The sequence below is a fragment of the Mandrillus leucophaeus genome, unplaced genomic scaffold (assembly GCF_000951045.1).
Source record: "Mandrillus leucophaeus isolate KB7577 unplaced genomic scaffold, Mleu.le_1.0 Scaffold3, whole genome shotgun sequence".
NCBI classification, from domain to species: Eukaryota; Metazoa; Chordata; class Mammalia; order Primates; family Cercopithecidae; genus Mandrillus; species Mandrillus leucophaeus.
Window position 1 is genome coordinate 6,103,253 of NW_012103142.1, and position 17,539 is coordinate 6,120,791.

General features: G+C 39.8%; 1 protein-coding gene across 5 annotated transcripts in view; it reads right to left on the reverse strand.

Annotated features, from left to right (window-relative positions):
* Window positions 1-2,327: 2,327 nt before the first annotated feature.
* GLO1 (glyoxalase I) overlaps window positions 2,328-17,539 on the reverse strand; it is a 32,635-nt gene continuing 17,423 nt past the window's right edge. Inside the window, exons 2-7 of one of the 5 annotated variants that reach the window (XM_011986634.1) lie at window positions 13,729-13,782; window positions 13,526-13,608; window positions 10,692-10,832; window positions 9,440-9,507; window positions 8,643-8,732; window positions 2,328-3,791 (exon numbers count right to left, since the gene is read on the reverse strand). In XM_011986634.1, the coding sequence (XP_011842024.1) occupies window positions 3,703-3,791; window positions 8,643-8,732; window positions 9,440-9,507; window positions 10,692-10,832; window positions 13,526-13,587 (450 nt within the window). In that variant the 5' untranslated portion in view covers window positions 13,588-13,608; window positions 13,729-13,782 and the 3' untranslated portion in view covers window positions 2,328-3,702. The remainder of the gene's footprint in view (window positions 3,792-8,642; window positions 8,733-9,439; window positions 9,508-10,691; window positions 10,833-13,525; window positions 13,609-13,728; window positions 13,783-17,539) is intronic. The other 4 variants (XM_011986630.1, XM_011986632.1, XM_011986631.1 and 1 more) reach the window with 4 other exon arrangements.

A 17,539-nucleotide genomic window follows, 5' to 3' on the forward strand; every position in this document is an offset into this window, starting at 1 on the left:
AATTACCTCCCACCAGGTCAAACCATCAGATCACATGAGAACTTACCATCACAAGAATAGCATGGGGGAACCACACCCATGATTCAATTACCTCCCACCGGATCCTTCCAAAGACGTCAGGATTATGGGAACTTCAATTCAAGATGTTTGGGTGGGAACACAGCCAAACCCTACCAACATTGTTGGTCTACACGATACCTAGAATCATGGTAGGCATCTTTGATCGTACTATTGGTCCAGTGAGAAAAAATGCTAAAAATGACAGGATGGGAAAGATGGAAAGAATCTGGGGTTCTTATTATCTCTGAACCCCCTACCAACCCATTTTATTATTTTTTTTTTTTGAGACAAAGTTTCACTCTTGTTGCCCGGGCTGGAGTACAATGGTGTGACCTCAGCTCACCTCCCGGGTTCAAATGATTCTCCTGCCTCAGCCTCCCAAGTAGCTGGGATTACAAGTGCCCACCACCATGCCCGGCTAATTTTGTATTTCTAGTAGAGACCGGGTTTCATCTTGTTGGTCAGGCTGGTCTCGAACTCCTGACCTCAAGTGATCCACCTGCCTCAGCCTCCCAAAGTGCTGGGACTGCAGGCGTAAGCCACCACGCCTGGCCGACCAATCCATTTTAGAATCTCTTAAGTGCTTGCTATATCAGAGCTGGCTTTTTTTCTTATTGCCAATAGCAAGCATCCTTACCGATATAACACTCTTCATAATCAGTTGTATGGCTGAGATTTATATATACTGTACTATGGACTGAATGTTTGTGTCCTGTGGCTCCCTCCCATATGTTTAAGCCTAATACTCAGTGTGATGGTATTTGGAGGTGGGGCCTTTGGGAGGTAATGTCATGAGGGTAGAACCCTCATGAATGGAATTCTTGCCCTTTTAAGAGATGATTTATCTTGGATGTGTGAGAACACAGGGAGAAGGTATCTGTCTACAAGTCAGGAGGTGGGTCCTCATCAGACACTGGATCTGCTGGTGCCTTGATCTTGGGACTTCCCAGCCTCCAGAACTGTGAGGCATAACTGTTTGTAGTTTAAGCCACCCAGTCTACAGTATTTTTATTAAAACTGCCTCAACTAAGACACACTCTATGCAATCCTGGTCAAAATACTGTGTAGAAAAGCCACAAGTGATTCCCTTTCAACCATCTGCTCTTCATTCAAATCACCTGTATTGTAACGGTTCTAGCCTTAGCTATGTAGGGTTCATAGCAGACTGACTGGTTTTACATTGACCATGATCACGGAAAATAAGAAAGCTTACTTCTTGTGACCTACTTTGTACTTTCATACAACTTCTCGGGTAAGTGAATTTGGAAGTGAATTGCTCTTTTCCCTAACAAGGCATAGTGTTACCATACACAGTCGTCCCTCGGTGTATGTGGAGGATTGGTTCCAGGACTGCCCATGGATACCAAAATCTGTGCATAGTTAAGTCCCACAGTTGGCATATGAAAAGTCAGCCCTCTGTGTACTGTATTTTCTTTTTTTTTTTTTTTTTTTTTTTTTTTTGAGACGGAGTCTAGCTCTGTTGCCCAGGCTGGAGTGCAGTGACCGGATCTCAGCTCACTGCAAGCTCCGCCTCCCGGGTTTACGCCATTCTCCTGCCTCAGCCTCCCGAGTAGCTGGGACTACAGGCGCCTGCCACCTCGCCCGGCTAGTTTTTTTGTATTTTTTAGTAGAGACGGGGTTTCACCGTGTTAACCAGGATGGTCTCGATCTGCTGACCTTGTGATCCGCCCGTCTCGGCCTCCCAAAGTGCTGGGATTACAGGCTTGAGCCCCGCGCCCGGCCTGTGTACTGTATTTTCAACCCACATTTGCCTTAAAAAAAAAAAAAATCCTTGTATAAATAAACCAGCAGAGTTCAAACCTATGTTGTTCAAGGGCCAAATGTAAATTAAAAAAAAAAAAAATGCATATAGGAATGAATTTAAAGAATGAGCAAGGGCATCTTTTGGAAAGTTTTACTTAGCAAGTGGATAAGGCTTCTTTCCTTGGAAATAAAGCTTAAATTACTGAATTTGTGAATGTATTAGCCCTCCTGTTTGTCAGTTCTAGTACTCAACATGTGAAATTGGTCTTCATAAGTTCCTTACCTTTTGATATTCTGTTTGCACTTTATCTGCCACAATCCTTTATTCCTTATTCACTTTCTTCTTCCCACCTGATCCACAGATACTACCTGCTTTACGGGCTGTACAGAATCACAACTGTTCTCTGTTCAGAATGAGCCTACAAGCCTTTTCAAATCCTTTCAGTACTCCCTAAGGGGAGCTCTTTTTTTTTTTTTTAAAGAAAGGACATGATGGACAAAGGTTTACAAATTAAACATAGTCTTATTTGAAGTTTCATTTTATTTCAGTCTATAAGTGTTGCTCTTTGTTTAAAGCACTCACATAAATCCATTTCACCCAGAAAGGAAACGTAAAGTGCTTCTAGCAGTACAAGCGCGGTTGGCATGCCCTTTCCAAAGGTCTTCCACTAGAGTCTAGAGAAAAATCTAAATATAGTCGTGCACAAACTGGAAGTTTTTATTTTCTGAGCCATTAGAGATTTTCAAAATCACTTTGATTTTTAAAAACCCATCAAATGTCAATCATGGCAGGGAAGACCACTGAGCTGATTTCTGATAACTAGGTTATCACTGAACATAATTTATCATATATGGCTACTGGCACCATGAAGACCTTGGGGTAAGGAAGACTCCTTATGAGAAATATAAACACCACTTGTGTTGGAATCACTGGGTGTCCCTAGAGCAGTTCTGTATTAAGACTTCTGGTGTTTACTCCCTCACCACGGTACTCAGGACCAAGAGCCAAGAGCACAGTGGTCAAACTCACTGAAGGTTTTTACAACAAGAAACCAGTGGAGGAGGTATTGTGAGGTACTACAACTTTGAGGCACAATCTAAATACTAAAAATGATTATGAAATCTTGAGTTGAGCTGATTTATGCCATCTTAAATCCATTAATAATCCATGAAAGTGATTTCACATGCCTAGCCTGCTTTCTTTCTCACACGATAGCTGGGAATATTAAATGAGATAAAGCTGCAGCCTAGCTCGGTGTCTGGGTACCGTATCATTTCCTTCCTCCTCCCCTTTCCCAAATAAATAAGGTTAGTCCTTGAACTTTAAATGTACTTTATAATAAGAAGAAATTACTTTTTCTATCAGTATCCTCGTCAGCATGATTTTGAATTGCTCTCAAGAGTACCTTCTCTCTTATAAAATAAACACTTTGTACTTTACTGAAAGAATACTGTTTCAGTGTTCTTTACTTTCCATTGTGAAAAAAGTTGTTTCTGAGGAATTGAAACCCCAGAAGACAACCACAACAAAAACATGTTAATTTTTTTTTTAAATGATTCAAAGGCAGATTTGAAGAGAAGTAATATTTAGGAGGCAGAAGGCGGCAAATGCAGCCTCTGAAGGGAACTGTTCTAATATTACCTAAAAAGTAAAGTTATACAACTATATTCAAGGACATAAGATAACGCATTACTTGAAAACCAGAATGACTGAACAGTTAGGCGAAAAAGAACATCTGAAATAGGAAGAGGAAATGGACTGAAGCATAATTTGAATCAGGACAGTGATCCATCAGTCCTAGATGTTTCTGGTATGTAAATATCTTGAATCACATTGTTTCCTCTTTTCTGAAATCTCAAAGGAGAATTCTCACAGCACTACATTAAAGTTGCCATTTTGTTAGGATTCAAAATTTCAATCCAGTAGCCATCAGGATCTTGAATAAATGCCAGGCCTTTCATTTTACCTGTGAAATGAAATTTTTCATTATTGAAAAGACTGAAAAAGAAAACACCATATAAATGTTTTTCTTTCTTTGAGACAGGGTCTTGCTCTGAATGTCAGGCTGGAGTGCATGGGACGATCACGGCCCAAGGCAGGCTTGATCTCCTGGGCTCAGCCTGCCAAGTAGCTGACGCCACAGGCACACACCACCATGCCTGGCTAATTTTTTGATTTTGTAGAGGCGGGATCTCAGTGTACTGCCCAGGCTGGTATCAAACTCCTGGCCTCAAGCAATCCTCCTGCCTTGCCTACCAAAGTGGTAGGATTACAAGCACAAACCACTGTACCTGGCCTTAAAAACTTTTATTAATTAAAAATTTACTTTGCATTTTAATGAAGTACATTATTTTGTTTACAGTTTTAATTTTTAAAAATTCTTATTGTCAGTGTCACCCAAAGTCATACTTTTCATAATGATTAGAATGTTATCTTGCACACATTGCAAATACCAGCCCTCCTGAAATAAACTGTGGGACTGGCTCCATCTTTTAGGTATCAGGCATTTGCCTCACCTTCATGATACCATGCTACCAGTTCAGTAGTTACAGAAATTGTCTTATTTTAAAGAAGAAAAAGAAAATAGGGAGGTGCTGAAGGGAGCTGGTAGCATGGCTTACCCCCACAACCAAAAGACCCAGATACTTGGGTCATACAAACCCTTTTAAACACTATCCTCGGCAACCCAAGCTCTGCGAGAGTCTTTCTCCCAGGAATTCGTAACTGAGATTGACAGTCTAGTATGTCAGAGCTATTTGCTTAAATGGAAAAATGTGACCTCAGAAATTTATTTGGGGACCAATATGTTGAACTGGTTTGACTCTTATCTCTGGCTCCTTTCCCCAGTATCCCAGTATAAATCCTAGAGGAACACAGATGGAAAATGCAGGAAAAAGAAAGAAAGAGAGAAAGAGAAAGAGAGAAAGAAGGAAGGAAGGGAGGGAGGGAGGCAGGGAAAAAAGAAAAGAAAGAAGGAAAGAAAGAAAGAAATCCTGCTGGTGACGGCTGGGGAGAATGGGTGAGGATGGGGTGGGGTGACTGTTTTAACTTGGGCTGTGTGGGAGGTGGTAGTTCTGGCCTGGACCAGAAGGCAGTACATAATGGCTGTGGGAGAACAGAGTTTTGTTTTTGCTCCTCCCTCACTGCCGTGTGCATCAGCACCTGCCCTCTCGCTTGTTCAGATGTCCTTAGCAGTAAACAAGGGCAGTGCAGGAGCCTTGTGCTTGTGAGAAACTGAGAAAAACGTGTAGGGCCAAATGATATCCCCAGCCCTCTCTCCATGCCCAGGGCTAGGGAATACTATTGGAAGTGTCTCCTACTAACACTGCTTCCCTGAGGGATGAAGTGGGAAGATCCGACCTGAAGAGTTGTTTTGTGGAAGGTGAAATGTTTAAGTCTCATTTCTAGGTGCCTAGGAATCCCTGGTCTAGGCTTATCCAGCCCATTGTCCTGAGATCATGTGGGTGGTTAAGGACAGGGATCTGGCCATCCTCCTATTCACACTGCTTGATGTATTATAATAGTGAACAGTTGCAGGGGAAAAAAGTTGAGAGGACAAAATAATAATTTGAGAAACATAACCATAAAAAAACCCCAAAGCAATGGATTATAGATTCAAACAGAAGAAATATTAGAATAACGGACCAAGAGCTATTTTCGCTTTTTTTTCTGGAGACAGGGTCTTGCTCTGTCACTCATACTGAAATGAAGCACAATGGTGTGATCATAGCTCACTGCAGCCTCCAACTCCTGGGCTCAAGCAATCCTCCCACCTCAGCCTCCAAAGTAGCTAGGCATACAGACTACAGGCATGTGCCACCATGCCCAGATAATTTATAAAAACCTTTTTGTAGAAACAAGGTCTTGCTATGTCACCCAGGCTGGTATACAATGGCACAATCATAGCTCACTGCAGCCTTGAACTGCTGGCCTCAAGTGATCCTCCCAATCCTCCTGCCTCGGCCTCCCAAAGTGCTGCAATTACAGGCATGAGTCACCATGTCCAGTCCCAGGGACTATTTAAACATGAAAAAGTAATGACCAGCCGGGTGTGGTGGTTCACATCTGTAATCCCAATAATTTGGGAGGCTGAGGCAGAAGGATCATTTGAGGCCAGGAGTTTGAGACCAGCCTGAGATACATAGTGAGACCCTGTCTCTACAAAAAACAAAAAATTAGCCATACATGGTGGCATTTGCCTGTAGTCCCAGCTACTCGGGAGGCTGAGGTGGATTATTGCTTGATCCCAGGAGTTTGAAATCACAGTGAACTATGATCACATCACTGCATTTCAGCCAGGGTAACAGAGCAAGACTCCATCTCAAAAAAAAGTAATAAGAACATATTAAGGAAACTAAGCAAAAATTAGAGATCAAAATTATAACAGGTGTTTAAGAACAAAATAGATGAATTAGGCCGGGCGCGGTGGCTCAAGCCTGTAATCCCAGCACTTTGGGAGGCCGAGGTGGGTGGATCACGAGGTCAGGAGATCGAGACCATTCTGGCTAACATGGTGAAACCCCGTCTCTACTAAAAATACAAAAAACTAGCCGGGCGTGGTGGCGGGCGCCTGTAGTCCCAGCTACTCGGAGGCTGAGGCGGGAGAATGGCGTGAACCCGGGAGGTCGGAGCTTGCAGTGAGCCGAGATCGCGCCACTGCACTCCAGCCTGGGTGATACAGCGCGAGACTCCGTCTCAAAAAAAAAAAAAAAAAAAAAAAAATAGATGAATTAAATATCAGAACAGACACATTTGGGAGAAAATTAGCTAATTGGTATTCTAGTTTGAGGAAATCTCCCAGAATGCAGGCGAGGACAAAGAAATAATATAAAAAGCTTCTAGAATAAGACAGAAGAATATACAAAGGAACATAGATTGACAGATTTTTCAACAGCAACATCATATGCAAAAAGAAAATGGAAGAGTATTTTCAAGACAGAAGGAAATTAAACCTAGGCTTTTCGATAAAACTGTCCTTCAGACATAAAGGCATCATTCTCAGTTACACAGAATCTCAAAAGTTTTGCCTTAAAAACCCTTTAAAGGGCTAGGTGCAGTGGCTCACACCTGTAATCCCAGCACTTTGGGAGGCTGAGGCAGGCGGATCACCTGAGGTTGGGATTTTAAGACCAGCCTGACCAACATGGAGAAACCCTATCTCTACTAAAAATACAAAATTAGCCAGGTGCGGCCGCGCATGCCTGTAATCCCAGCTATTTGGGAGGCTGAGGCAAGAGAATCACTTGCACCCAGGAGGTGGAGGTTGCAGTGAGCCGAGACTGTGCACTCCATCCTGGGCAACAAGAACGAAACTCCATCTCAAAACAAAAACAAAAACAAAAACAAAAACCCCTTTAAAGACCATTTTGGTTGAGGTATTTAAATAAAAGAACAGAAAAATCCAAAACATGCTAAAAAGGCTAGGCATAGGGGCTCATGCCTATAATCCCAGTGCTTTGGGAGGCCAAGGTGGGAGAATCGCTTGAGCTCAGGAGTTTGAGACAAGCCTAGGCAACGTAGCAGAAACTCATCTCTACAAAAAAAAATAAAACAATTAGCTGGGTGTGGTGGCATGTGCCTGTGGCCCTAGCTACTTAGGAGGAGGCTGAGGCAGAGGACTGTTTGAGCCCAGGAGTTTCAAGGCTACAGTGAGCTATGACAGTGCCACTGCAGCACCCCAGCCTGGATGAGAGTGAGATCCTATCTCAAAGGAGACACTACAAGAGATAAATGAAGAAAAAGTGATCAAACACCTTGATGTATTTATTATTATCTTTAAAAAATAAAATCAATACTATCCCACTCTAGGTAATAGTGACACAATGAGGATGGAGTGAAGCAAATTCCTTTCCTATTGGGGAGAAGATTTGGGTATTAAATATATATATATTTTTTAAACGGAGTGTTGCTCTGTCACCCAGGCTGGAGTGCAGTGGCGCGATCTCGGCTCACGGCAACCTCCACCTCCCAGGTTCAAGCAATTCTCCTGCCTCAGCTTCCTGAGTAGCTGGGATTACAGGCATGCGCCACCACGCCTGGCTAATTTTTTCTATTTTTAGTAGAGACGGGGTTTCACCATATTAGCCCGGATGGTGTGGATCTCCTGACCTTGTGATCCGCCCGCCTTGGCCTCCCAAAGTGCTGGGATTACAGGCGGGAGCCATCTCGCCCAGCACTGGCTATTAAATACTTAAATTTAAAAAAAAAAGGTGAAATTAAACAGTGAAATATTTCAAATGTTTAGACTGAGACTCTGAAATATTCAATATTTCAATTTTAATTTGAAATATTTCAAAAAGAGATCTAAGTAAAATAATAACAATACATGTAAACCCAGCAAAATCCATACATATGCCATTTCAAAAAACCTACCTAAAACATAAGGACATACAAAGGTTGTAAAAGGTGAAAAAGAAACACCATGTAATTATGAACTAAAGAGAGCTGGTGTCGTTATATGAACATCAGATAAAATTGACTTTAAGGAACTTATTTTTGGGTGGAAAGATACACACTGATAGTGAAAGCTGGTGGCCAATGACAGAAAGGGGTGGGGTCGGGGAGCGGGAGAGGGAGCCTAGGGTTTTGATGGCTCTCCAGGTCCTGTGTCTAGTCCCTTGGAAAGCCACCCTAGTTGCTGTCTTTCAGTTACCTGAGATACCCGGATATTCTTCCAAGCATTTCTCTTTTTTAAAAATCTGGTTGAAATGGAGACTTCTGTTACTCGTAGCCAAAAGGGTTTTACTACAACAGTGGCGTCTCTTGATGCTTAGTAAATATTAACTACAGGCCTGAACACAGTAAATAGTAGACTCACCATCATCAGGTTTCTTCACAAATTTGACTCCCAGTTCTTCGAACCTTTTACAAGCACTGTGTACATCAGGAACAGCAATTCCAATGTGACCTTACGTGGTACCCCCCGAAAAAAGCAGAGAGAAGGAAGAAATAATTACACAGGGTGTCCAAGTACCACAAGTAGCTTCCAGAACTTGTTTATTTCAAAACATAAGGCACTTAGGAACAGACTTAGGTAGGTTCAAAATCTATAATATGTTAAAGAACAAATATAGGTCTAATGGGCTGGGTATAAGTAGTTAATTAGTTGCCCTGAATTATAAGTTATTTAAAATTAACCAATATCAGCTCATATACAGTCTAATCAGTTAAGAATAATCTACACCAAAAAACAGTAATCATTTACTAATACTTAATAGGTTTGTGGTTGGCATTGACTACAGCAGCCAGCTGAAGCCTGCAATACTGTCGTCTTGATTGAGAGACTGGAGAGCAAGACAGAAGTGTATGTGCTAGCAGAAACTGGGATTAGTATTAACTATAGCCTTTTTTTAAAAAAAAAGTCTACTGGAAATTAATTCTGAGACTTAAAAGTAAATCATGGTGAGACAGTAAATGTAATGTTTAGATCGAGACTCTGAAATTAAACAACTCCTAAATAAGATTATTTGTGGAAAATAAAAATAATCATATCTCTAATAAATTGATCATAGTTAATTAGGACATTAATGTTTTAGGTTTATTAAAATCATAGTTGTACACGTAATACAAAATCACACAAATCTATATATATCACATACACACAGGCAAACTCACCAAACCCTCGAGGGTCTGAATTGCCATTGTGGTAACTCTGGGTCTCATCATCTTCAGTGCCCCAGTTGCTACAAAAGGAAGGAAAACATAGCTACAATGTCCTAGGGAATAGATATTCTGAAAAGAAAGTAACGTCTTTGAAATCTTACCATGTTTCTATGCTACTTTACATAATTGGCCTAACCCCTGCTACAAAAATATTAAGTGTTCAACTATAGAAAGGACAAATGGGCAACGTATGATTTTAACTAGGCTAAGGAGACAGTAAATACAGGTACTGGACAAGAACAATAATGAGAATAATAACAATGCTCATTTATTGTGCTCAGTACTTTATATTTCATTTAAACCCTTAAAACAGCTCCATGGGCTAGATGTGAACATCTCCATTTTATTGATGAAACTGCCACTTACTTGTTTAGAGTCACAGACTCATATCTAAGTCTGCCTGATTCCAAAACTTTATTTTGAATCAAGGGACACACGAGAAATCACACATTCTGAAACCAATCTCTTTTGGTAGTTGTTAAAGTGTGCAGATAAACAACGTAAAGAAATTGCCTACATTTTTAAGTGTTCATGTTATAAAAATATCAAATTTGAATGTTAATTATTACAAAATGGTTTGAAGAGTTTTTAAAGGAACATATGATATCACATTTCTAGATCAAAAATGTAGCAAAATAATAAAAGAATAAATTTTTGGATGCTGAAAGACTAATTATAGTACCTAAACATTAGTTAGTGACAATCAGGCAAATATCTTACAATTTCAGGGTCTTATATTCTCTATCTAAAAGACAAATGGGCCAGGCGTGGTGGCTCATGCCTATAATCCCAGCAGTCTGGGAGGCCGAGGCGGGCAGATCACTTGAGGCCAGGAGTTTGAGGCCAGCCTGGGCAACATAGTGAGACCTTGTCTCTATGCCTCTACCAAAACCAAACAAAAATAATTAATTGGGTGTGGTGGCACACATGTGTAGTCCAAGGTGCTCAGGAGGCTGAGGCAGGAGGACTGCCTAGAAGTTAGAGGCTTCAGAGAGACTGTCTCTTAAAAAAAAGATCTCATTTGCCCAAGAACAATACGAAGATCAAAAGATGCAGGAAAAACACTTCAATATATTATTACAAATGTGAAGTGATTAGGCAGACCTGGTTTGAATTATACTGGTAAGTAAACAAAACAAAAAAGATTTTTAAAAACTACCTTAAAAAATCTAAAATATATACAAATACAGAAACTCATACTCACTGTGTCAGCTCCAGTGTAGCTTTTCTGGAGAGCGCCCAGGCTATTTTTTCCTCTTTATCTTTAGGGATGTCATTTTTATCCTCATAAGCCAAGAAATAGAGTGAAAACTTCATAGCAGGAAAATCACATTTTTGGATTAACCTGCAATGAAAAAACAACAAGCCTGGATCATTAACAACAGGAAAGGCTAATTCACACTATAATCAACATAACTTAATATTCAAGTTTTACTAAAAAGAAGAGCTATATGTAGTAAGCCTACTTTAATGGAAGAAGCAGGAGGAAAAGTCAGTGAAAAATATTAAAAATGCATCTGTAACTATTTGAAATACAAAAATAAAAACTTCTATAATTCATCAATTATTTAAATATAACATTTAGCTGAAATTATGGTACTTGTTAATAAATAGAAATGGCTATCTCCAAAAGATAATTCTGTTTATTTGTAGTGAAAAATATAAAGAACCTTGTTATTTCATATATATACACATATACAAACACATATATAAATATATCATTCAGTTAAATAAACACATTTATTGTGTTCTTACTATGCCAAAACATCTACGAAAGGAAGTTAAGGTAAGAAAGGAGGAAGGACAGACTAATATCACAGAAGACGTGAATGTCAACAGTAAGGTGGCTAACAGGATCAGATACTGCAGAAAGATCAAACAGTATTAAGACTAAGAAAAGCTCATGAGATATGGAAAGGTCCCATGAGAGCAATGTCAGCAGCATGGGAAAGCATCAGCTGGATTATACCGTACTGGGGAGAGAGAATGGCAGGTGAGCAGGTAAAACAGTAGTAAGCATGACAGTGACAATGGGGAGGTGGGCAAGGGAGCAGAGGGCAAGGAATATTCTAGAACAGAGAAGACTTACGCTTCTCTGAGGGGAAAGAGACAGTAGAAGAGACTGATAGGAGAGAAAGAGTGAATGAATTATGAATCCTGAGGTTTTAAGAAAGATAACTGAAGTCCTGAACTTTAAGTGACTTTAAATAGTGTAGGATTATTTGGCAAGGAGTAAGGTGGCATGAGAATGCATATATGATTTTCTTTAGATTATTCAGGATTAAATGCTCAAAGATGACCTTGTTCATAATCAATAAGAGCAAATGGCTGAAGCATATAGCAAATGGTAAGTTTCTAGAGTTCTGCTTCCAATCTTTTATTTCATTATCACTGCTATATAATATGCTTTGGCCCACTTAGATCCTTGCATTGACTTATCACAAATAAGGTTTACTCTAACATGTTTATAATAAAGTATCAAACACTTCAAATACTCCAATTGTGAAAAACAATCTCTGCACCTACTGAAGCAGACTACACAACCCTTATGGACCAATCAGACGGGACTGAAGGAAATGAAACTGTTGCAACTTGCTTTTCTCAGCTGTGCAAATCTTCCAGCTTACTGTCAACTTGTACCCAAGTTGTACCCTCCAGTAGGAGGGTTCCACACACAAAGTCAACATTAGAGCCCATCAGACAATGGATACAGGTTCCAGCCCTGCCATATGTCAACCATGGGATTTGCAGCTAGTAACTCCATCTTGTTAAGCTTTGCATTTTCCATCTGTGAAATGGGGATAAAAGTTACCTCCTAAGACTGATGTGAAGACTAAACAAAATAACATTTGAAGTGCCTGGCAAAGTGTTCAATAAATCTGTTTTCATTTTGTCCTTTAAATATGTTATAAATATATTCATAATACCTTTTTCTAGAAAAAAAAAATAAGAAACCGAACAGCAGTTATCTCTGGGGAGAAGAACTTGGGGAGGGAAGCCATCACTTTTCATTTTGTATTTTTCTGAACTGGTCAAATTTTCTAAATATAGACATACATTACTTAAATTTTTCTCTCAATGTGAATGGAGGTTATCTAGGCACTAAATTTAAAGATTATTTTATTTTATTTTATTATTATTATTTTTTTTGAGACGGAGTCTCGCTCTGTAGCCCAGGCTGGAGTGCAGTGGCCGGATCTCAGCTCACTGCAAGCTCCGCCTCCCGGGTTCACGCCATTCTCCGGCCTCAGCCTCCCGAGTAGCTGGGACTACAGGCGCCCACCACCTCGCCCGGCTAGTTTTTTATATTTCTTAGTAGAGATGGGGTTTCACCGTGTTAGCCAGGATGGTCTCGATCTCCTGACCTCGTGATCCACCCGTCTCGACCTCCCAAAGTGCTGGGATTACAGGCTTGAGCCACCGCGCCTGGCCTAAAGATTATTTTATTATTCATATATCTATATGATCAAAAACAAAATGCTCACATAACTTAGGGAAACAAATCAACAATATGACAAAATTATTTCTCAATATACCTCAGTAAAGCTGGAGAAAAAAAGAAAAATAAACAAATAAATATGCTTTAGGATCGCAAGATCAGTGGATATGACCTGTTGAGCAAAAGAAAACACAGCCTAGAAAAATGGAACAGACGGTCACTTTTAAGTAAACCCATTGGTTTTCTGAGTAGTAAGTCCTTATTATCTATAACTTTTCTGAAGTAAACAAGAGGCTAAAAGTGGCCAGAACATCAAAAGTGGTCTGAATACATTAAGGATTTAGCTGGGAGCTCTCAGAGAAGGGAGGCTGGAGAAAATGCAACTATTTTTGTCTTGTTTTGCCCTTTCAGGCTGGCTGGGATAGAGAAGAAAAAGAACTTAAGAGAGAAGCCCCGTCCAGCCAGGCCTAATCACAGACTCCTGGCCAAAAGAACTTCTGTTACTTCTGAAACAAACTTTAAGATGGGTCTGAAAACACTCTCTAGATTTGCAAAGCTATATATTTAAACATTAAGGTGCCACTAAGTACTTGACTTACGTCATTCCAAGAACTCTAGTATAAAAATCCAGTGACTTCTTAGGATCCTTCACTCGTAGCATGGTCTGCTGCAATAGAAAATCCTATGGAAAAATATTTATATTAAACATCTTTCACTTTTACCATTTATTACCAATATTAATTGTGCTCTCTGTAACAACATACAAAAACAGTCCACCATTATAACACAATTGTTAACTTACCACCTACAACTTGCGAGGGCTCTCTGCCCAGTGGTGTTTTCTGGTTGCAGGCCCCTGTGTGGTACAAGTCCAAAGTGTCAGAAAGTTTACACCGCAGAAATGACCTTCAACCAATGGTGGATAAAAAACCTGGCATCCTTGTCCCTTGGTGGGACAATTCGGAGGCAGGTACCACAAAATCCCTCAAAGAATCCCCAGCAGGATTGAACCTCAGTTGCCCACATTGGTAATCCACTATACACCTATGATCACCCTCTCTCCCTAACTCCACAGAGCTCTCTGGGACTACTTCTCAAACGACTTAAAACCACAACTTTCTCTCTAGTCTGCTTTGGGGCTACCTAAATCAAGACACTGATTTTACACATAGAGTTTGATCACTATAATATTTGTTGAATGAAGGCATAAATGCCCTTCTAGAACCATTTACTGGTGACCATGCAAATTAGCAAAGAGTCGCTCACAAGATCCTGGACTCCTAAATAACTAAAAGGGTTACTGTTGCTAACACCTTTGGGAAACTGTTCAACTTATTTACCAGGAAACAGAAGGCTTAACTGAGAAAAGGGTAGAAGGTATGTAAATTCATGGAGTTAAGATTATTAATAGCATTAATAATTTGACTTAGGACTTAACTATGTATAATAACTCTACATGGTATCACTATCGATAGATATTCATATCCCATGTTATAGATAAGAAGCTGACACTAAGTAATTAACTAAGGCCTCTAATTTTTGGTCTCCCTTTACCATTGGTATGTACCTTCCAGAACATGAGTCTGTGAACCTCACTGGTGCTTCCTAACAGATTTTTTTTTTTTTTTCTGTTATATCCATGGCTTGACAAAACAGGCCTGAAAATTCTGACCACTTCTTTTGGAGCCACATGCCATTTTTCTCCTATATAACCCACATCATATAAAATACAAATATAATATAGTTCATTCAGCATCATTAGGAAATTATATTTTTGTCTTTTGCTAAATTTTAAGTAAATGAAATATAGTCTTTTAAGCATTAAAATTCTCATTTAAAACAAAACTAGCCTAAAAACTACTTTATCTTATTAAAACTGATCTAATAAATATAATTAAATTCTTTATTTGCAGCTTATAATCACATACCAGGCAGGTTACATGTTTCTAGAACATTTGGATTGCTTTTCTCATCCAGATGCTACAGTCCTAAAAGTCTCGGTTTTATCAAGCAGCTGAGAAAGAGAAAAGTAGCTCTGCGTATCCAAGTGCTAGCCTGGTACTCACACCTGGGCCTCGGTTTTCTCCTGTTGAACATATTTAAAGTCACTCTGTGGCTGCCATGATGTGATACCAAAATAAAAAAAAAAAAATTTAAAGGCCAGGCGCGGTGGCTCAAGCCTGTAATCCCAGCACTTTGGGAGGCTGAGACGGGCGGATCACGTGGTCGGGAGATCGAGACCATCCTGGCTAACACGGTGAAACCCCGTCTGTACTAAGAAACACACAAAAAAAACTAGCCGGGTGAGGTGGCGGGCGCCGGTAGTCCCAGCTACTCTGTCTCAAAAAAAAAAAAAAAAAAAAATTTAAAGCAGCAAGACCATATCCACTTCATATTCTGGTCTAAGCATATATTAAAACAAGGCACTGTAAACACTACTAAAATAACAAACATTCTTCTTTCCCAGCTAATATGAGTGGTAGCTGCTTCTCTATTGGTTACAATGTTTGCTTGAGGAAGCCACCTGCAGGACAAAGTCTTATGTACAGTCAATGTAGGTTGCGGGTGTTAATAAATATTATTATTATTATTATTTTTAGACGGAGTTTCACTCCTGTTGCCCAGGCTGGAGTGCAATGGTGCTGGTGCGATCTTGGCTCACTGCAACCTCCGCCTCCCAGGTTCAAGCGATTCTCCTGCCTCAGCCTCCCAAGTAGCTGGGACTACAGGCACGCGCCACTACGCCCGGCTAATTTTTTGTATTTTTAGTTGACCAGTCTGGTTCTTGAACTCCTGACCTCATGATCCACCTGCCTCAGTCTAAGAATTCATATTCTTTGACCAAGATGTTCTCTTTCTAAAATTCTAAGGAAATACTCTGACAAAGATTTATGTACAAAGGCATCCATCACAGCACTTACACAATAACTATGTGCCAGATGCTGTTCTAAGAGATTCACAGAAACTAATTCATGTAATCTTCACAACAAGTCCATGAGATACACATTATTATCATCCCCATTTTACTGCTGAGAAAGTAAGTGGCAGAGAAAAAATTCCAGCCCAAGCAATCTGATTCCAAAGTCCTTGCTTTTAAACCACTAACTTCCTCTAACAACAAAGGAATAGCTAGATAGTATAACACAGGCATAATAGAATATTATGGAAAACATTTAAAATGCTGCGTAGAGATACATTAAATGGCATGGAGATATATACAGATAGTATGTATATTAAGTCTAATGGCATGGGAATATATACAATGGTATATTAAGTTTTAAAAATGTAATATATATACACATATGCATATGAAAACAAATACCACTTAATATGCTATTGAGATTAATTATATCTTAAAATTAATGTTACGGCCTTTAACTTTATTATTAAGAGAACTATGTACTATATCTGCCTAAATACATACACATAAAGAATATTAACATTCACTTTAAAAAGTGTATAGGTGGCAAAAAAAGTAAGATATATTCAATGTTAGTGAATTTATTTACAAAATAGAGGCTTATAAATCCTTTGCTACAAATTGTTAAATGGATATAAAAACAAGTAGGGCTTATTTTTAAAAAAATGATCAAGTTATTCTATGCTCAGATAACAGAGTTTTATTTATATCACCAAAATAGTCTGTTAACTCCCTGTGCCTCTTGTAAACACTTGCATGATCTTGAGAAAAAGTTTCTGTTGTAAAAAGTTAAGTTCCTAAAAATTATTGCTGTGTATTGGTACGGTTCTAAAATATCGTTTAAAATACATGTATCTCCTGTTTTAAAAAGATTTATGCTATGCTCATGTCTTGTCTCACCTGACAGTCCTTAACTTAACTGTGTCTTTCCCTTATCATGCTCTAAATTTAGAACAATAAAAATAAGATGTCTTTTATGCCTAAACTATCTTTGGTTTTACTGGGATGGCTACTGGGTGACAAAGATTTGCTCCTATGCCTTATCAAAAGGTGAACAATAGAAATAATAAGGTTTTTTCAAGGGGAGGGGAAGTGTCATTCTCCAAATTTAATTAACAAAACTACTGTAAGAAAACTTTTTGTTTGAGATGGAGTCTCCTTCTGTCACCCAGGCTGGAGGGCAGTGGGGCAATCTTGGCTCACTGCAAGCTCCGCCTCCCGGGTTCAAGCTATTTTCCTACCTCAGCCTTCTGAGTAGCTGGAACTACAGGCGCCTGCCACCACGCCTGGCTAATTTTTGTATTTTTAGTAGAAATGGGGTTTCACCATATTGACCAGGCTGGTCTCGAACTCCTGACCTTGTGGTCCACCCGCCTCGGCCTCCCAAAGTGCTGGGATTACAGGTGTGAGCCACTGTGCCCGGCCAAGAAAACTTCAAAGGTACAATTAAGGATATTTCTAGTGCATTTCCTACCTGCCTACAATACAATCCTTACAAAACTATAAAAGTGAGGCAAGGGGCCGGGAGCGGTGGCTCACGCCTGTAATCGCAGCACTTTGGGAGGCCGAAGCGGGCGGATCACGGGGTCAGGAGATCGAGACCATCCTGGCTAACATGGTGAAACCCCCGTCTCTACTAAAAATATAAAAAAACTAGCCGGGCGAGGTGGCGGGCGCCTGTAGTCCCAGCTAC